This window comes from Puma concolor, chromosome B2 (genome assembly GCF_028749965.1).
Source record: "Puma concolor isolate L17-30 chromosome B2, mPumCon1.1.hap2, whole genome shotgun sequence".
Classification (NCBI taxonomy): Eukaryota; Metazoa; Chordata; class Mammalia; order Carnivora; family Felidae; genus Puma; species Puma concolor.
Genome location: NC_141671.1, coordinates 32,821,402 through 32,842,930, shown reverse-complemented (window position 1 = coordinate 32,842,930; position 21,529 = coordinate 32,821,402). Strand labels below are relative to the sequence as shown.

Here is a 21,529-nt window from a genome sequence, read left to right as displayed (position 1 = left end):
CTTTGAGCTCAGCTCTGTGGTTCTCTGATGGCCTGTCCTCTCCTTCCAGAGGTTCTTTTCTTGGAGTTTGTAGTAACGGTTCATCTAGGCCCCTGCCACCTCCCAAACAGAAACCTCCTTTTGACTCCCCTGTGGGCCAAGCCTCCTCGGTGCATGAGGGCCCAATGCATTCTTCCACCTTCCACCTAGGCTTCGTGCTTCTTTACCCAGCAACAGCTGCATTAACTCAGAGAATGTCTCTGATTGGCTGAATACAGCAGGGAGTCTTCCCCCTCCTGGAATCTGTTTTCTTCCTCTTTACCTCTGCCTCCTTCCTTTAAGTCCTACCACAGCCCCACACCAAAACTTACTTGGTTAAAGCATCAGGGCAATGGTCTTCAGTGGGGGCCTAGTCCTAGGACTCCACACGTTGATGAGCCTCCTGAGCCCCCACGAAGCCGGGGCCATCAAGGGTGAGTGCTGAGGGGGATCGGGTGAGGAGAGAAGATCTAGGGTTACACGAGAGACAGTATAGAGCCTGCATTGTTCTCCTTCTCTGGTTTATGAGCAACTTCCTTTACCAAGAGATCTCCGGTCTCTTTCACCTCTGTCATGTCCACTGTGGATCTAAAATACAGGTGCAGCGCAGTCCAGCTATGCCAGCTGCATGTTCAGACTTTGTCAGGTTCAAGTGCATGCCCAATTCCTTCCTTCTTTCTGAGATCCAAACCTCCATCCTACTGTCACCTAGCACCGTGATTTCTGTGCCACTTCCTGGCTTGGAGTGTGCCCATTCGAGTCCAGTTTTATTGCAGTATTTATCACCATGTGGATAGTTAACTGTTTTTCTGTCTTAATCCTGCTCTAGACATGAGCTCCTTGTGTGTGTGTGTGAGGGATCCACAGCTGGTTTAGCTGCATTTCCTTGGGGCCTGGCATCGTGCTGGGTACATAGTAGTGCCTCAATGACTGTTGAACATATAATTTCATAGAATTCGAAAGGTCCCTTATCCATTAAAATCTAACCTGAATTTTCAGAAAACTGAGCTTCAGTTTTGGAAAGAGACGCGTTTGATCATAATCCATTGAGGTGGAAGAGTTAGGGCATGATCTTGACTTGAACTTTGGACTCCTTTTCCAGTGCTCTCTGCGATACCTCAGGCTGCCTTTTGCTATCTGTTTGGTCTTTGTCACAAATCTTAATTCTTACTTCTGCCAGCCATCACCTTCTGTCCTCACGCCCACCTATACTGCAGCTCTGTGCCCAAGGCTCCACTTAGACACATCCTAATCATTTTCCCTCACCCCGCCCTCCCCCACCACTCATGTCACACACAGGACCCGATAGCACAACTAAGGCAAATGATCACAGCTACCATTTAACTCTGGGAATCCCAAGCGTGATTTTAAGCGGCCTCTCTTCTTCCCAACCTGGTATGCCAGACGCACTTGTGTCTCTCTTTCTGCCAGTGTGTTGGGCATGTGCCTGTTTCCCTCTGTTAACCCCCAGCAACCCTCCCACTGTCCAAGGACCGTCTTAACAGCTCAACTCTGTCCCCACAGAGAACCCAGGATGGGGCACATGTTTTAGGTGAGACTGATAGATTTTCTTTTCTGTCTCTGACCCTGAACTTACCCAATACAGCTGATCACATGGGCTCCTATGGACCAGCCTTCTACCAATCCTATGGTGCCTCGGGTCAGTTTGCCTATGAATTTGATGGGGAACAGCTGTTCTCCGTGGAGCTGAAGAAGAGGGAGGCTGTGTGGCGTTTGCCTGAGTTTGGCAACTTCGCCTACTTTGACCCACAGAATGGGCTGGCCAGCATCGCGGTGATCAAAGCCCATCTGGATGTCTTGGTGGAACGCTCCAACCGCACCAGAGCCACCAACGGTACTGGCCTTTCCTCTCCTCACTCCCTCTGCCCCACCCCCTGGGCACAGGAGGCCCAGAGAAGCTTCTTCCCACCTCGTAGGCCTCCATCTACTTTGGCACACCTCTCAGCCCGTGTCTCTCCAGGAGGCTCGAGATCTAGATCCCTTCAGTGCCCTCTTCTTTCTTGAAGACTGACCCTCCCGCCTGGACTCCCCCCTCAGGAGCCTGTCAGATACAGGAGCCCCTGGTGTCCCCACTGCCCTCCTCAGCCTCTTCTCCCTCTGCCTCCCTCCCACCCCTGCAGTTATGTCCCAGAGAATCCCCTGCCTGCAAATCCCAAATAGGAAGAAGTGTCCCTGAATCCCAGTCCTAGTCAGGCCCAGCTGCAGGGATGAGCCTTTGGGATTCAGGGCCTCATTCCTCCTAGTGCCTCCGAGGGTGACTGTATTCCCCAAGTTTCGAGTGGAGCTGGGCCAGCCCAACGTCCTCATCTGCATGGTGGACAACATCTTCCCCCCTGTGATCAATATCACCTGGCTGCGCAATGGTCAAATAATCACTGAGGGGGTGGCCCAGACCAGCTTCTATTCCCAGCCTGACCATCTGTTCCGCAAGTTCTACTACCTGACCTTCGTGCCTTCAGCAGATGACATGTATGACTGCAAGGTGGAGCACTGGGGCCTGGACGAGCCGCTCTTCAGGCACTGGGGTATGGAACCCCCTCCCCAGCTCACTCTTCACAGACCCATGTTTCCTTTACTCTAGAATCCTTTCACTGCACCCCCTGACCCTTCCTCTCTCTCCCCCAGAGCCCCAGATGCCTATCCCGCTGCCAGACACCACTGAGACTCTGGTCTGTGCCCTTGGCCTAGCCCTCGGCCTGGTGGGCTTTCTTGTGGGCACCATTCTCATCATCAGAGGCACATGCTTGTCCAGTGCCCCCAGGTACAGAGGCCCCGGGAGTCTGGGGGCAGGGGAATGGGTGACTCTGAACAGGATGGGGTGGAGGATCATTCTCTGGGGAGCAAGAAGTTCAGAGGAAGGTGGCATAGACAAGTAGTGGGCAGGGAATAGAAGAGTACAGGTGAGTGAGGGGGTGAGGTCTGGGGGAGGTGGGCAGTCAGACAGGACCCCGGCATTGTGAGCTTGAACAACCTTGGTCATATGGTTTTCACCACTTTAGGTAACGAACCTTCTGAGAAAAACAGATTGTAGGAGACAGACAACTGATGGATTCCTCGCAAGTTTCTGACAGCCTTTGTGTACTCAGTGCCTCCGTCTGCTAAGTATATCGCCACTGTGCTGACTTTGGATGGGGTCAGCCTCTGTCCTATAGGTCTCCTCTCTTGGATCTGGTACTCACTGCAGGACTTGTGGGGCAGCAACTAGTGCCCCTTCTCACCCCAACACACACACACACACACACACACACACACACACACACACACACACACACATTTTGCTCTACTCAAAGCTCTGGCTAGCAGCAGTAAATTTTTTAATTGTGTTTGGACTATATGCTTTCTACCAGGTCTTGGCCAATTCTCTCAGGGTGTGAAGGATACTAGGACCTAGAGGAGGGGATTCCAGGTGATGACCATTTAGCACGACCATTTCATACTTGGGATTGGCAGCCATCCTCAGGCCAGTCCAGCTATATCTTGTTCCATTTGACTCATCCGTTTGGGGCCTGTCGTGTGTTACTTGTGAATGGGCCATTTCATGAGGACTTCATGCAATTTACCTTCTGAATTCAGATTTGCCCTCAAAGGAGTTGCCAGGAGAGGAAAGGTTCATGAGAATTCTACTCTTGTCTGGATTTACTCCATAATGAAGAGGCCTTTGGTGTCCAGGCATAATCTACAATGTCATCTCCTTTTTCCAAATCCCCTAGAATCCCAGGCGGCTTGGATAACATGGTTACTTCCTTAACCTGGGGTCAATCATATTAGTAGAAGACCTGGCCACATATTTAGAGAAAGTTCAAGTGGATCTCTCTCTTAGTGGCTTTCAAACTGGAATGTATGTAAGAATCAGTTGGGGGCCTTTTAATAAGCGCAGGCCTCACCCAGATCTACTGAATTAGCATCTTAGAGGTAGAGAGAGTGGTAACAGTCTGTAATTTTTAACAAGTTCCAGATGATGCTGATGCAGCCATCCTAGACTTAGACTGTGGTCTGGTACATGAGACCCACTGACATAGCCTGATGCTATTGGAAGAGGGGATCCTTGAGGTCTGAGGTTGTCCAGGAAGCCTTTCTGGAGAACCTAAGTCTTTTAGGGCATTAAAAGTTGAGGCAGATACAAGTAAGTAGGGCAAGATGGGGATTGGCATTGTGAGCATTAGTCCTGGAGAAGAAAGAAACCAAGAGATCATGTAGACTTTCCAAGAGACAATAAATTGAAAGAAATCGATGGCCAGAAGAAGACCCTATTGGAAGCGGGGGAGGATTGTCCTAGTCAAGACTTTTGTTTTCCAGTAGTAGAATCCCTCTTTAAATGATCACAGACATAAGGAGAAGATGTTTACAATAAAGATACAGGAGTGGTGCCTGAACCAAGGGTGGGTTTTAGCCAAGCCTAAGGGAACAGAACTCAGACTGAAAAGCCAGTAGAATCTAGAACAATCTCTCTTGCTCTCTCTCTGGGCCATATGGTCTGTGTTATCCCTCTAATGTTAACCATATTAGCCATATTCTTCTCTCTCTGTGGACTACCCTTTTCAGCTAATATGTTCACCTGCAGTTCCTGAGTTTGTACATCACCTCAGCTCTACCCATTCACCACTATCTCCCAGTAACAATTTTAAATTATTAAAAAAACAAACGGATGTCCACATTTGAGGCAGTTGCCCATCCCAGTCCGAAGTACTGTAACCAGAGGCACAAGATCCACAGTACAAACGTGGCTGCCGAGCACCCACCTCTGAGGAGAGGGGTTGGATCATTCTCAGAGAAAGAAGAATGGGTTGGTTCTCAGAAGACATCTCAACATAAGTTTGTCCCCAACATGCCCTGATCTCTGCTGATCTTTTGCTTTTCAAAAGTTAACTTGATCATCCTCAGAAAGATGCTTCTCTGATCTCTGCCCTAGTGTTTAATAAGGTCATTAAAAGTTTCATTTTGGGACACCTGTGTGGCTCAGTTGGTTAGGCGTCCCACTCTGGATTTTGGCTCAGGTCATGATCTGACAGTTCATGGGATGGAGCCCCACATCAGGCTCTGTGCTAACAGCCCAGAGCCTGCTTGGGATTCTCTCTTTCCCTCTCTCTCTGCCTCTCCCCTGCGGATGCTCTCTGTCTCTCTAAATAAATAAATAAATAAATAAATAAATAAATAAATAAAGTGTTTTCTTTTGACCAGAAGTGTGCTTTTTTCACTATGCATATATTACACAGAAGTCGTTGGAACGTTTAGGAACAATTCCAAATCGTTCAGATTTATGTATCTGCCTTCATAATCATATTTTTTCCTTCTAGTTTCAAAGTAAACAGTCTCTCACTAAAAACATTGTCCTCCTATATTCTTGAATGATCCCTTTCTGTGTCTTTTAGAATAGATATTAGGCATATCCTCTTCTGTATTTTCATACTCTCCTTCTTTTCAGGGTTGCCTCTACAGACGATGAACACATCATGTTTCTCATCTGTTGAGGGCATCAAATCGCCTTTGTCCTATATCCCAGCCTCCCCACTCCTCCAAGTTACCCTCAGTCACTTTCTCTGGAAGAGTATTCTGTGTGGGCTGCCTCCAGATTCCCTCTACTCATTCTCCCTCTCTCTCTTTTTCTATCCTCCCCGCCCCCCCCCCAGCTTGTATCATATAGTGCACATACATTGTATTTTCTTTTTTTAAAAAAATTTTTTTCAACGTTTTTATTTATTTTTGGGACAGAGAGAGACAGAGCATGAACGGGGGAGGGGCAGAGAGAGAGGGAGACACAGAATCGGAAACAGGCTCCAGGCTCCGAGCCATCAGCCCAGAGCCTGACGCGGGGCTCGAACTCACGGACCGCGAGATCGTGACCTGGCTGAAGTCGGACGCAACCGACTGCGCCACCCAGGCGCCCCATACATTGTATTTTCTAATCCCCGGTAATCTGATCTGGTAAACACTAGTATCATTCCATTTTTAAATAAAAGGAAACTGAGGCTTGAACAAATTCACTAACTTGTTCAAAGTAGCACAACTGTAAGTGTCACAGCAGGGAACAGAATTCAAGTCTGTTTGAGCCCAAAGCCCATGGCCTTCATGTTTTATCAGGTTCACTGCAGATAAATGATGCACTGCATGGACCAGGAGGTGGCAGGGCAGATATGGACATACTCAGAATTTTCACAAGACTAAGAGCTGAATGCAGTTATTCATTTTGACTTCCTAATGTTAGGAATGTCTGTATAGTGTTGCAAAGGGAGCTTGAGAAGATATTCATAGCTCTAATTTATGTTTAATGAAACAGACCCATTGTAGTCAAGAAAATCGCTTGACTACATTACATATCAATCCGTCCAATCAGATACTGAGTGAGCACCTCTTGTGTTGCTCTAGCTGTGGGATTGGGGGGCAGGAGTGAAAAAGCCAGACATAGTCTCTACTGCCAAAAGCTTATACTTAGTGAAGGAAACGTACAAACCACCAGCAAAAAAGGATATTTAATGAGAAATATGAGGCCTGAAAGTTGTGTTGAGTTCTATGAAGAAAATTAAGCAGAATAAAGGATCTGATAAAGAGTGGCTGAAGAAGAGGGCTAGAATCCTACTTCAGGAGGTGACACCAGAACTGAGATGTTATTTATGAAGACCGACAGGCGGAGATCTGAGGAATGAGTGTTTCTGTAAGAAAGAAGCACTGTGGTCCTAAGGGCAGAACAAACTCTTGGGCTCACAAGATGAGAGTTAAGCAATGCTACTTTACCCAGAACTTTGCTTCTTCTCTTCCACATGACTGCAGTTTTGTTCCTTATAACTAAATGCATTATTGATTTGCTTACTATTCTATTCTTTTTTTTTTTTTTTTTTTTTACCTTTTGACCCCCTTCACTCATTTCTCCCCCATTCACCCCTGCCTCTGGCAACCATTAATCTGTTCTCTGTATTTATGAATTTGTTGGTTTTTTTTTTTCAGATTCCACACAGAAGTGAAATCATACAGCGTTTGTCTTTGTCTGACTTATTTCACTTTACATAATGCCCCAGAGATCCATCCATGTTGTCACAAATGGCAAGATTTCAACCTTTTTAATGGTGAAATAGTATTCCATTGCATATATCTATATCTATATCTATATCTATATCTATATCTATATCTATATCTATATCTATATCTATATTTATATCTATCTCACAATTTATTTTTCCATTCATATATCACTATATATATATCACTATATATATCACTATATATATATCACTATATATATATCACTATATATATATATCACTATATATATATCACTATATATATCATTATATATATATCACTATATATATATATATCACTATATATATATATCACTATATATATATATATATATTCACAATTCATTTTTCCATTCATCCATCGGTGGACACTTAGGTCATTTCTATATCTTGGCTATTGTAAGCAATGCTGCAATGAACCTGGGGTGCACATATCTTTTTGAATTAATGTTTTCTTTTTCTTCAGATAATACTGAATAATTTTAATTTTTAACAAAGTTATGTCACATATAGTCTGAACTGTCAAATAGTTCTATGTAAGATTTCCCCCAAATGTCCTGTCTCCAGCCCCCTCTCCTACAATGTCCTCACCCCCAGCAGTGGTAACTTTCAACTGTTTTGAACTGATTCTATTGGTATTAACTCTTGTCTCTAAATAACATGTTTGTGTTGCTCTGTCTTGATTTTTCAGCTTTAGGCTTCATCTCTTTTACTTCCCACTGTGGAAGATGAGGATTTTCGTCTTCATACCACACACATGCCCTCTTCCCGTGTCCTCATCTTTAATACGGTTATATTGTTACTTTGGCTATGTCAGTGTTCAGTCTTTATGTTATTGTGACCATGTAAAAGTTACTCACAGCCAAACCATAGAGTAAATCACGCTCTTCCTTTCCTAGACAATTTTTTGTTTTCCTGGGAGCGAATAATCATCCTGTTTTCTCTTTGCTTGGTTTTATTTGTACTTATTATTAGTGTGTCACAAGTTTCCTGACAATATAACCAGTCTATTTTATTGTCAGATAAAACTCTCCCACGACCTTCTGTCTGCTCCATTGCTAACCAGCTGCCCTCAATGACACAGCTGTCATCCTGGGATCACCCTTCACCATCCTTGTCAGGATTTACCTGTCCTCTGTGTTGGGCCTTCTGTTTCTTAAATCCAGTAATTACCCTTTTGTGGTCTAATGCTTTATTTTAGAGAGGGACACCCTCTTTTAGCTTCCTGAGAAAGAGTACATACGAAGCAAATTTTTATGCTTTTCATGTCAGAAAATATATTTATTCTACTCAAACACTTGAATGATAGCAGTTGCGTGTAAAATTCAAGATTCAAAATCATTTCTTCAGAATTTTTAGGTCACTTCTCTGTAGTCTTTTAGCTTCTAACGTTATCGTTGAGAAGCCAAAAGATATTCATAATCCTGGAACTTGTATGTGATGATGTGTTGTTTTTTCTCTCTAGAAGCTTCTCAGATATTTTCTTTTCTCTTCCTTCAGCTTTAAATTCCATGGATGCTCTATTACCCACAGGGTGAAGAAGATCCTTCTTAAACTGTCCCTGATGTACATTTTTAACCTTATTCCTAATAGCTCCCCTGAAAACAGTCAGTGTGAAGTCACACAGAATTCTCAAGATATGTTTACACCTCCCTGCCTTTGCACATACTAATCTCTGTGCTAGACCTGTCTTCCTCTGCCAATCAATCAACATTTTACCTGTCCTTCCCGAGGTCCCAATTAAATGCAGTTTCTGTGAAGCCTTTCCAATCCCAGGCCACAGTATTTTGCCCATTCTCTCACTAGGACCTACGACATTCTCCCACGTGTCAGAGCTAGCTGTGTTGTGTGTCTTCCTTTGCTGCTTCACTACAACAAGGTAAGTCGGTATCTCATATTTCCAACACCTGTCCTATTATCTGGAACACACAAGGCATTAAAACATTTGTGGATGCCTACTAAATTCCATTTTATTTGCTGCAGATTGAGCCTTATCCCACTGTTCTGCAGCTGGTGTTAATAACAGTGGCTACCCATTAAAGAAAATAATGTGCCAGACCTTTATATAAATGCTTTTTCATACATAGTGAGTTTGAATTGTGGTCCACAAAACCTAGAAAATCATGCAGAAAATGCAAGTAGTAAATTAAAAAAAATTTTAATGTTTATTTATTTTTGTGAGAGAGAGAGGGAGAGCATGAGTGGGGGTGGGGCAGAGTGAGAGGCAGACACAGAATCTGAAGCAGGCTCCAGGCTCCGAGCTGTCAGCACAGAGCCCAAGGAGGGGCTGGAACTCACAAACTGTGAGATGATGACCTGAGCCAGAGTCAGACGCTTAACCTACTGAGCCACCCAGATGCTCTGCAAGTAGTAAATTTTTTTTAAAAAGTCTTAAATTGTACTCAAAACCAAGCCTCTCCCTCATTAAATAGTTGGTAAATTCAGCCTCAGATATTATTGGGGCTTCCCTCTTTCATGGTTGTTCTAAGGCATTGACACCACACTGGAACATTAGATAAGCCCCTTCTGTCTTCTTGCATATGTCCAGACTGGCTCTCTCTAGGATGCCTGGGTCTTAGCCTACATGGTCTTTCACAGTGGCAGCTTTGCTGTTTTGCATCAGGCGGGGGATAGAGAAATTTTTGGTGAGGAGTGAGCCCCAGTGCACTGGAGCAGGACTGTCCCACGTGGGACACCTTTCCTTTTCCCCAGAGGCCTCCCCACCTGCTTTGGGTGCTGCAAGGGAACGGGGCTCTCTTAGGATCCACGGATAATTGTGCTTTCCACAGTTTGGGAGAGTCTCCTCTCTCTGGCTTGCCTTACTGCCTCTCAAAGGCATTATTCTCTCCCTAGAATAATGTCTGGGATACCTGGGGTAATATCAAGCATGCTTCAGGCTTTAAGGATTCAAAGCTGGAAGTTAGGAAGAGTCTTGATGATGACACCTGCCATGGCTCTATGTCACAAAATTGAGTACAGAGAAAAGAAAAGAAAAGAAAAGCAATATTTTGCCACCCTGCATTATTTCATTTCTCTCTTACAGTCAACTTGAAAGCTTAGAATAATTATACCCATTTTACTGAGGGGGAAACAGGGGTTGAAATTATACAACTTGGCCCAAGGTCAGACATTTAGAAGGTGGCTGGGGAGGTCTATATGATGCTGGAGCCCAAATTCTTTCTATCGCACCATCACTACTCAGGAGCTAATGGAAGCTAGCCTGTAATTAAACTTTTTCTGCTGTTAATAACATTATTAGTTTTATTATGATTATTGTCTTTTATTGGACACTGCCAATGTGCCATGCACTAGTCTGAACATCTTACATTTGTCAAATCCATTAGTCTGCACACTCATCATGAAGTACACCTAGCATTTCTTAAATTGTTCCATGAAACAAGTATTGCAAAGAATGCTAATAACTGAACCAAAAATGAATAAATACAAGTAATATTTTTTTCTAAAATATACTTAAAATTTTTTTTATTTTTTATTTTTAAATTTTATTATTTATTTATGTATTTATGTATTTATTTTTAAAATTTACATCCAAATTAGTTAGCATATAGTGAAACAATGATTTCAGAAGTAGATTCCTTAATGCCCCTTACCCATTTAGTCCATCCCTCCTCCCACAACCTCTCCAGCAATGCTCAGTGTGTCTCCATATTTACGAGTCTCTTCTGTTTTGTCCCCCTCCCTGTTTTTATATTATTTTTGTTTCCCTTCCCTTATGTTCATCTGTTTTGTCTCTTAAAGTCCTCATATGAGTGAAGTCATATGATTTTTGTCTTTCTCTGACTGACTAATTTCACTTAGCATAACCCCCTCCAGTTCCATCCACGTAGTTGCAAATGGCAAGATTTCATTCTTTTTGATTGTCAAGTAATACTCCACTGTATATATACACCACATCTTCTTTATCCATTCATCCATCGCTGGACATTTGGGCTCTTTCCATACTTTGGTTATTGTTGATAGTGCTGCTACCAAAATGGGGGTGCATGTGCCCCTTCGAAACAGCACACCTGTATCCCTTGGATAAATGCCTAGTAGTGCAATTGCTGGGTTGTAGGGTAGTTCTATTTTTAGTTTTTTGAGGAACCTCCATACTGTTTTCCAGAGTGGCTGTACCAGCTTGCATTGCCACCAACAATGCAAAAGAGATCCTCTTTCTCCGCATCCTTGCCAACATCTGTTGTTGCCTGAGTTGCTAATGTTAGCCATTCTGACAGGTGTAAGGTGGTATCTCATTGTGGTTTTGATTTCTATTTCCCTGATGATGAGTGATGTTGAACATTTTTTCATGTCTCGGTTGGCCATCTGGATGTCTTCTTTGGAGAGTGTCTATTCATGTCTTTTGCCCATTTCTTCACTGCAATATTTGATTTTGGGTGTTGAGTTTGATAAGTTCTTTATAGATTTTGGATACCAACCCTTTATCTGTTATGTCATTTGCAAATATCTTCTCCCATTCTGTCGGTTGCCTTTTAGTTTTATTGATTGTTTTCTTTGCTGTGCAGAAGATTTTTTTTTTTTCAGAAGCTTTTTATTTTGATGAGGTCTCAGTAGTTCATTTTTGCTTTTGTTTCCCTTGCCTCTGGAGACGTGTTGAGTAAGAAGTTGCTGCAGGCAAGATCAAAGAGGTTTTTGCCTGCTTTCTCCTCAAGGATTTTGATGGCTTCCTGTCTTACATTGGGGTCTTTCATCCATTTTGAGTTAATTTTTGTGTATGGTGTAAGAAAGTGGTCCAGATTCATTCTTCTGCATGTCGCTGTCCAGTTTTCCCAGCACGACTTGCTGAAGAGACTGTCTTTATTCCATGGGATATTCTTTCCTGCTTTGTCAAAGATTAGTTGCCATACGTTTGTGGGTCCATTTCTGGGTTCTCTATTCTGTTCCATTGATCTGAGTGTCTGTTCTCGTGCCAGTACCATACTGTCTTGATGATTACAGTTATGTAGCTTGAAGTCTGGGATTGTGATGCCTCCTGCTTTGTTTTTTTTTTTTTTTTTCAAGTTTGCTTTGGCTATTCAGGGTCTTTTCTGGTTCCATACAAATTTTAGGATGATTTATTTGTTCTAGCTCTGTGAAGAATGATGGTGTTACTTTGATAGGGATTGCATTGAATATGTAGATTGCTTTGGGTAGTATCGACATTTTAACAATATTTGTTCTTCCTATCCAGGAGCATGGAATCTTTTTCCATTTTTTGTGTCTTCTTCAATTTCTTTCATAAGCTTTCTATAGTTTTCAGTGTATAGATTTTTCAACTCTTTGGTTAGATTTATTCCTAGGTATTTTATGGGGCTTTTTGTGCAACTGTAAATGGGATCAATTCCTTGATTTCTCTTTCTGTCGGTTCATTGTTGGTGTATAGGAATGCAACCTATTTCTGTGCATTGATTTTATAACCTGCAACTTTGCTGAATTCATAAATCAATTCTAGCAGTTTTTTTGGTGGAATTTTTTGGGTTTTCCATATAGACTATCATGTCATCTGTGAAGAGTGAAAGTTTTACCTCCTCCTGGCCGATTTGGATGCCTTTTATTTCTTTGTGTTGTCTGATTGCAGAGGCTAAGACTTCCAATACTATGTTGAATAACAGTGGTGAGAGTGGACCTGACCTTAGGGGGAAAGCTGTCAGTTTTTCCCCATTGAGGATGATATTAGCGTTGGGTCGTCCATATATGGCTTTTATGATCTCGAGGTATGCTCCTTCTGTCTCCACTTTCTTGAGGGTTTTTATCAAGAAAGGATGTTGTATTTTGTCAAATGTTTTCTCTGAATCTATTGAGAGGATCATATGGTTCTTGTCCTTTCTTTTATTGATGTGATGAATCACGTTAATTGTTTTGCAGATATTGAACCAGCCCTGCATCCCAGGTATAAATCCCGCTTGGTCGTGGTGAATAATTTTTTAAATGTATTGTTGGATCCAGTTGGCTAATATCTTGTTGAGGATTTTTGCATCCATGTTCATCAGGGAAATTGGTCTATAGTTCTCCTTTTTAGTGTGGTCTCTGTCTGGTTTTGGAATCAAGGTAATGCTGGCTTCATAGAAAGAGTTTGGAAGTTTTCCTTCCATTTCTATCTTTTGGAACAGTTTCAAGAGAATAGGTGTTAACTCTTCCTTAAATGTTTGGTAGAATTCTCCTGGCAAGGCATCTGGCCCTGGACTCTTGTTTTTGGCAGATTTTTGATTACTAATTCGATTTCCTTACAGGTTATGGGGCTGTTCAAATTTTCTATTTCTTCCTGTTTCAGTTTTGGTAGTGTACATAAAATATACTTAAAATTTTTTTAATGTTTATTTATTTTTGAGAGAGAGAGACAGAATGTGGGTGGGGGAGGGGCAGAGAGAGAGGGAGACACAGAATCTGAAGCAGACTCCAGGCTCTGTCAGCACAGAGCTGGATGTGGGGCTCGAACTCCTGAACTCTAAGATCGTGATGTGAGCCGAAGTCGGATGTTTAACCAATAAGCCACCAGGAGCCCTGAAAACATGCTTTAATATGTATAAAGAAATGTCAAACATTCAGTCTTTATTATATAGTCATCTGCCTTTTAAGACTGTCATGTCATTTTTTGTAATAGCAAAAGATTGGCAACATGTCTAGTAAGGGTTGAAAAGCAATGGTACTTCCACACAATGGGGTAACATAAAGCTGTTAGAAGAATGAGGAAGATCTCTTTGAGCTGATATGGAGGGATCTCTAGGATTTTGTGGAGAATGCAAGATATGAAGGCATTATATATAGTACGTGCTGCCTTTGGGGTAAGAAAGAAGAGAGGTATGTATTTGAAAAAAGCTATACTGGAAGGATAAGCTAAAAATTGATGAAAATGGGATTGGGAGAGGAGAATAGAATTGAGGGAATGAGTCTGAGAAAATAAGGATAAAAATGAATATTGACTTTTGAAATATATAAATACTTTACACTTTTTATAAAAATTGAACAAAAAACCCCCTAAAATTTAAAACAAACAGAAACATACTACACAAAGAAAAGAGTTTAATTAATATTAGAAGACAGTACTATATATTCTTAGTGGAACATATCCTAAGGACAAAAAGAATTACCAAAACCTTGAATGTCATTCAGTAGTTTTATTGTTAATAGTAAGATTATATTATTATTTTGAAACTATGTTATGTATATTATAGGATGAAACAAATCAGTAATTACTGTTGTCATGTAATTAGGAACCAAGACTTTTAATGTATCTGAATTAAATTTAATTAATTATGAATGAATTAACTTAATGTAAAAAAGCATCTGAATTAAATCACTAATGTTGCATTTTAGTTAGAAATGCCAATTTTAATTAATGATTTGTAAGTATATGTATCTCTTAGTTCCAGTGAATGAAAGAGACTGAATGCAACGATACCTCAGTAGTAATGAGCATCCCAAGTGCACAGATTGTGTTTTCTAAATACCCAACGAAAGGAAATGGAGCTTCTTAGAGAAGTGATTGATTTCAGGTCTGGGTTAGGGAAAATACAAAGCAAACTTGTTTCAGAAAACAAGTAAGTGTTCAAAGACTAATAGGGGCTTGTCAAAAGGAAAGAGCAGCCAGCTTGAAGGGGCTCCCATTGGCCAAATCTGGGACAATTTAAGTATCAAAAAATGATGATAATCAAACATGTCAAATATTTAAAAACCCACAAGGCCCTTATAATAATCAGATAAAGCTAAAATAAACAAACAACAAAACGTTTCTGTTATCACTGGATGTGATATTCTAATTCCTAACTTGGAAAATTGGTACTTGAAAACAAGAATATTCCCTGATTTTCAGAAGAAACTATGGTTCCCTTGATGAGAAAAGTTGTCCCTTTTTTGTGACTGCCAGACAATAAGTGTAGAAGAAATAGAATTCAAAAATTAATGTTTTACAACTCTAATATGATCATTGATTCAGGGAAGGCATCACTGATGTTAAAATCATTAGGGGGACAGATGATGGAGAACTAATGAGTCACATCATGATGAATGAAGTATCATGCCCATAGGTTGTTTGCTATTGACAAAAGGGAGAAAATACCTTTACAGAGGAGAGAGATCTGGCTATCACCATTTCAACTCAGTGATCAAACTTGGCTCCGTCAACAATGGGATAACAAGACAGTAATCATATATACCTCCTGAGGAGGTATGTGGCATCACCTATGAAGAAGTATTGCCAAAAATCTTTAATCTGAATATAACCAAGCCTTTAGTTCAAAGTTCTAGTTTATAGAAGATACATTGGATTAGAGGGGCGCCTGGGTGGCGCAGTCGGTTAAGCGTCCGACTTCAGCCAGGTCACGATCTCGCGGTCCGTGAGTTCGAGCCCCGCGTCGGGCTCTGGGCTGATGGCTCAGAGCCTGGAGCCTGTTTCCGATTCTGTGTCTCCCTCTCTCTCTGCCCCTCGCCCGTTCATGCTCTGTCTCTCTCTGTCCCAAAAATAAATAAACGTTGAAAAAAAAAATTAAAAAAAAAAAAAAAAAGAAGATACATTGGATTAGAGGAATAAGTCAAATGAAACCATGAAGAAACAATCATACAAACTCAGGCTGTGGAATATTCTACAAGACAACTAGTCTGGTCTCTTTAAAAAGACAATGTGGAAAAAAGATGGGGGTTTGGGGAGCATCAGGAGAGAACCAAGAGACATTACGGTCAGATTTATGGGTGATTCTTGACAACATCTTTAGGGAAAAACAGATATAAAGACATTCTAGAGACAAATGGGGAAATTTGAATATAGACATGGTAATCAATGATATTAGAAAATTATTTTCAGTTTTGTTCACTATGATTGTAGTACTGTGGTTACATAGCAAAACCTCTTTATGCTAAAGCATTTAGAGACGAAATGCCATGAGGTCTTTATATTGAAATGGATTCAGATCCCCACCCCACACCGCACACATAATTAAAACAGATATGGTAAAATCTTGATGGGTGTTGAATCTAGGTTCAAGTATTCTTTGTGTTTTTCCCAGCTTTTCTGTATGTTTAGAATTTTCATAATAAGACGTGTATGTGTGTGTGTGCGTGCGTGTTTGTGATGCTATGCTGTATTTGAAAGCAGTGAAAAATTAAATGAGACGTACCAGATTCCTGAACTCATGAGTTAATGTATGTCACTTACTGAATAATTACTGCTCTGGAATAGATATTTTATAAATTTAAGTATGAACAATTTTAATATTTTGTTCTATGATTTTAACTAAAATGAAATAAACATGGTGTAATGCCTTTAATTTTCTGTTCATTACATGGTTATTTAAATACCTACATAAAAAAATACCTACATAAAATTTGATCATTTCTTCTAGCCACTTTTTCATTGGTGGGTTCAAAGCACAGTGTCATTTTATCTCTGGAGTCCTACAATGGCTTCATCAATGTCTTGTCCTTTAAAAAACATGTTCTGTAGTCAGAGGTTACTACAGTGGTGTCTATAGTCAAATCAGGAACACCAAGAATAAATTGAACTATAAAATATTAGAATGATTTGTAATTTTGTACTTTTATCCATGGTTGAGATATTATTGACAATTCCAATCAGGAAATAGACAAGATTAATAAAAAATAGTAAAAATGGAGACCGTGCAAAGTTTCTAAAACCCCAAACAAGTTCTCATAATTCTTATTCCTGGTCTTTAATTTTTGTTATCCTTTTTCTGTCCTTCTTACCTGGTCAGTACAACCCCAGATATTCCCCACCCCACACTTTCCTTTTGTGGACCTGTCCATCTTGTCACAGCATCCATGTCCTCCATCATCTACCTTCTGGTTCCCAAAGACCTCGTCCTTCATCAAGGTTCCAGTACTTAAGCCAAGCCTGAGGGGGTGGCTTCAGGACACCAGATACTACTCAGCCCAGAGTGAATGATTTCTACTCAGCCTGGTTCCTCTTCACACAGAAAAAGCTAACACTGGGAATTCCCTCATCTATACTTGTGGAACAAGGTGGTTTCATTTCGTCTGGGTGTCTTCACACTTCCTAGTAATTCTTGAGTTAAACTCAATTACTTGGGTTTGGTGAAAAAATTAATTTTCTACCTCATGGAGAAACACTGGGGAAAAGCTACATTGAAAAAGATACAGATATGATAGATGATAGCAGATATAGATATAGTTATAGATATAGATATATAGATGATAGATAGATAGAAATTTGTGGTGTGTGTGTGTGTGTGTGTATCTCTAGCCTTATTCTTCAGTTTAGATTAGTGGAGTTACTATCTGGATGTTTTTTCTGGATGTTTTCTAAATTTCACCTGTGAATTCCTTTCTTGCTTATATCCAGACTATAACCCCAATCCTTTGGTATAGAAGAAAGAACATAAACTTTGAAATTAACCTTATCCTGTCTCACTAGCTAATGTGATCTTCTTCACGTTAAGTCAGAGTTTCCTCATCTCTAAAATAATAACAATAATGCATGTGTGATAGAGATGTTGTGGGGACTGACAAGGGAAGTACCTGTCAAAACACCTGGCAGTTAGCAAGAGCCAGCAAGTGTCAATTTCCCTTCCCTGGCTTTCTCGCAGACTCTGTAGAAGCAAGTTTTTTTCTGTTTTGTTTTTCTCCCATATTTGGAAGCAGACCCCCCTACCCACAGAACTGCTCTTAGAACCAGCCTCTCCACCCCCAAGTTGCCCCCTTGCTGCTCAGTGTTCTCTCTGCACTCAACTTTTAATTCTGGCCAAACCTTTGGTGAAATCACTGTGGGGTTCTGCAGGGTCTATTTGCAAGACCAGACAACGATGGAAAAGCAGGAGGATACTGGGGAATCAGGCTGAGTGGGGGGAGATGCATTCAAGAACAGCAGATCAGTGGCTTTGGTCGCTGTGGTTAGAATGAAGTCCAGAAAAGGATGCAGAATTTTAAGGGGAAGAAATCTAAGCAGAGGGTCATGGCCAGTCTCAGCACCAGGTCGCTTACTAGATCCCAGGGAACTGGGGGCCAAGTAAGGAGAACTCTTTATGGAAGGCAGTAGGTGAACCAGAAACCTGACACAGAAACCAAAGGGTGTAGGGGGATTGTGTAGTGTTTGTTCTTTCTCAAATCAAGAGTATAGAACACAGTGTCATGGTAACCACGGATCTGGGAGAACACCCATCATTCTGTGTCCCATTAAAGGGCATGAAGGTCCCCTCTGACAGGGATGCAGGACTTGCTGGCCCTCTCCTAGTAACTTTTCAGCTCTCATTTCCCTGGAGTTGGAGTTAAAAGCATACATGCATCCGACTTCAGCTCAGGTCATGATCGCACGGCTCATGAGTTCGAGTCCCACGCCAGGCTCTGTGCCGACAGCTCAGAGCCTGGAGCCTGCCTCAGATTCTGTGTCTCCTCTTTCTTAGCCCCTCCCCCACTCACACTCTGTCTCTCTCTCTCTCTCTCAAAAATAAAGATTAAAAAAAAATTTTTTTTAAAAAGCATACATGCATGGGGGCGCCTGGGTGGCGCAGTCGGTTAAGCGTCCGACTTCAGCCAGGTCACGATCTCGCGGTCCGTGAGTTCGAGCCCCGCGTCGGGCTCTGGGCTGATGGCTCAGAGCCTGGAGCCTGCTTCTGATTCTGTGTCTCCCTCTCTCTCTGCCCCTCCCCCGTTCATGCTCTGTCTCTCTCTGTCCCAAAAATAAATAAACGTTGAAAAAAAAAAATAAAAAAGCATACATGCAAACTTAGGAAACCTTAAAAACTGGGTTTGTCTTTGTTTTTGTCTTTTTGAGAGAGAAGAAAAGGGATGAGCAAAACTGTCTCCTTTTTGTAGCAATTCTGGGTGAGAAGCAAAGACTAGGCAGGAGGAGAGGTAATAATCATTTTTGGAGGAACTCTCTGTCTCTACAACCTGCCTGAATGGGGAAGCCAGCTCCAACACACACACTGCCGGGGGCAGAAGAGGACAAAGTATTCATTGATTGAATCCTGGTACATTGTCATGGTCTCAGAAATCGTAACAGAAGCTGACTCTCTGAGGTCTGACAGTTGAACTGACAGAAGAGTACTTTAGCAACACTCCTTGTTCAAACCAACACCTGGCAAAAATTCTTATCCTTGGAGAATAAATTCCTTTTCTACTCCAACCTCAAATCCTACATTAGCCTACCTGATGAGAGTAGCTATGTCCTCGTTTGGTAAACACAAGCGAGGAATATTATGTATGAATGTTTCCTAGCTCTTCTCACTTGCACAAGGAACTACGCTTATCTTGGCCACCTTAGGTTGACGTAAGGCCTCACTGCAAGTGACAGGCCTGGTACCTCAGGGAGAGGGGTCTGCTGGCACGGTGGGCAGAGGGCAGGGCATGAGGGGAGAGGGTGGTTGATGGAATCCCGAGACAACACGGTATAGCAGAGAAACGTGGACTTTGGAACCCATGATTCAGGCCAAGTTCAGGCTCTGTGAGCCTCTGCTTTCTCTTCTATTAAGTGGGCATAATAGAATCTAATGATAAAGCATTATATGTTGTAGGAATCATGAGACAATGTATGTAATGTAATAAGCACAGGGCTTGGAAAATAGAAAATGCCTAGAGTATGTTAGCTCTTACTATCTCCCTGTATGGCCAGAGTGATTTTGTCTCCCATTTATGAGGTGACCACTTGTCCCAATTTGCCTGAGATTTTCCCCTATTTATAGCTAAAACTTCTCAGTCCTGGATAAGCCAGGGGTGGCTGGTTACCCTACTTTTACCACACCTTGGTGATACGCCCGTCTCAACCTCAGCTCCCAGGCCTGCCAGCCCCACGGCAGAGCCGATGATCCTCTTGTTGGGATCAGTGCTGAGGTACCTGGGATGGATGCAAATGCCAAGAGGTAGTTTAACCATCATTTATGCTTATATTTAAATTATTTCCCCAGGCACTGGGCAGGTTAAGGTTATAAAGAACAAGACACAGGGGCGCCTGGGTGACTCAGGTGGTTAAGTGTCTGATTCCTGATCTCAGCTCAGGTCTTGATCTCAGGGTCGTGAGTTGGAGCCTCCCATTGGGCTCTGCAGTAGGTGTGAAGCTTACTTAAAACAAACAAACAACAAGACACAGTTCCCACCTCACAAAGGAGATGTAAGAGACATAGGGGGTAAAACTGAGGAGGAAGGAAGCGCTTAAGTGTGAACTGAAAAACTGAAGTTGTCTAATTGTTCATAGGGAGAGTCCTCCCTCCAAGGCTGATGAGCAGATCAGCTACAATAGAGAGGCCACTTTAACTCAACGCCAGACACTCCCACTGGAGTCTGGAGACAGGGCTGTGGTTGGATTGGAGGTGGATAGTGCACAGTTAGAAGCTCAATGAGGTCCTTTGGAAATTGTGTGTATGTATCATGGGAGGTGGAGGGACAGTCAGAAAGGTCTTTATAGCGGAGGGAACAAGTTGCTCTTCGAAATTATGTGTGATTTGCTGATGGGGGAAAGAGGATATTCCGGGCAGAGAAGACAGCATGTGCCAAGGCCCGATGGCGCTAAGCAGCATGGGAGAATCTGGGAAGGCCTATCTTTTGCTCTGAGTTGAGTACAGAGTTCAAGGAAGGGAAAATGAGAAATATAACCTTGTAGAGGTCACAAGGGTTAGATAGAGGCCTTGCAAAGGAGTTTAAACCTGAAGGGTAATAATAAGCAACATGATCAGATTTCTTTTCTGAAAGATCTCTCTGGCAGCTACAGTGTGGGGGATGGATACGATGAAAATGAGATTGCGGACAGAAAACCAGTGAGCGGAGATTTGTGACAGATCAGCCTCACAGGGGCACTGATAGGAGAGAAGTGATGGAGGAAGGGTCAACAGGCCTTGACGGAAGAACAGAGGAGGAGAGTGAGGGGGAGAAATCTAGATCTAGATCACTGGGGCTCTGGCTCCAGTGACTGGGAGAATGATGGTACATTAATAATCCTGGCTCTGTTACTTATTTACTGTGCAACTGTTCCTGAGTAGCTCTGAGCCTCAGTGTCCTCATCTACGAAAGGGTGATGGGTACCTAACTCATGGTGTTCTTGTGAGGACTTGACCGTAAAGGCACTCGTAAGTGCCTGGCACATTAGTGAGTTCTCTAGGAGTGCTTGATACATAAATAGATAACTCACAGAGGTGCGTGTGTGGGAAAAGATGGGATCTCTTTGGAACATGTACCAAATGCCAGGAGCCCCCCAGGACATTGTCATTTGGCAGCTGAGAACAGACTTGGAACTTTGGAGCAAGGTCTGGACAGAAACAGATTTTATGGGTGGGAATTGCCTCCAGAAGAATGGGTAAAATTGCCTAGAAATGTTGTGCAAATAAAGGAGAAGAGGACCAAGCAAGGTAACGTGAGGGACAATAACTTCTCAGTTGTTGGCTGAGGTAGGCTTTTGAGAAGAAAAGAGGAGCTGTCTGAAAAGTAGGAGAGCCAGGGGAAGCCACATGGGATGCTTCAGAGGTCAAAGGAGACAAGGACCTCTGTGTCATAAGGTGTAGTTCATGTTTCAAGACCTGAAG

At 42.2% G+C, this 21,529-nt stretch overlaps 1 protein-coding gene across 2 annotated transcripts; it reads left to right on the top strand.

Annotated features, from left to right (window-relative positions):
* Positions 1-311: 311 nt before the first annotated feature.
* Positions 312-4,983, top strand: LOC112862042 (HLA class II histocompatibility antigen, DO alpha chain). 2 transcript variants are annotated; one of them, XM_086706550.1, is made up of 5 exons: positions 312-452; positions 1,625-1,873; positions 2,502-2,564; positions 2,665-2,800; positions 3,039-4,983. In XM_086706550.1, exons 1-5 carry the CDS (start codon positions 371-373, stop codon positions 3,040-3,042), a joined length of 534 nt encoding a protein of 177 aa, XP_086562676.1. In that variant the 5' UTR covers positions 312-370; the 3' UTR covers positions 3,043-4,983. The 2 variants fall into 2 exon arrangements, with proteins under 2 accessions (XP_086562676.1, XP_025781038.1); XM_025925253.2 differs by having other exon boundaries at positions 2,283-2,564.
* The last annotated feature ends 16,546 nt before the right edge of the window (positions 4,984-21,529 follow it).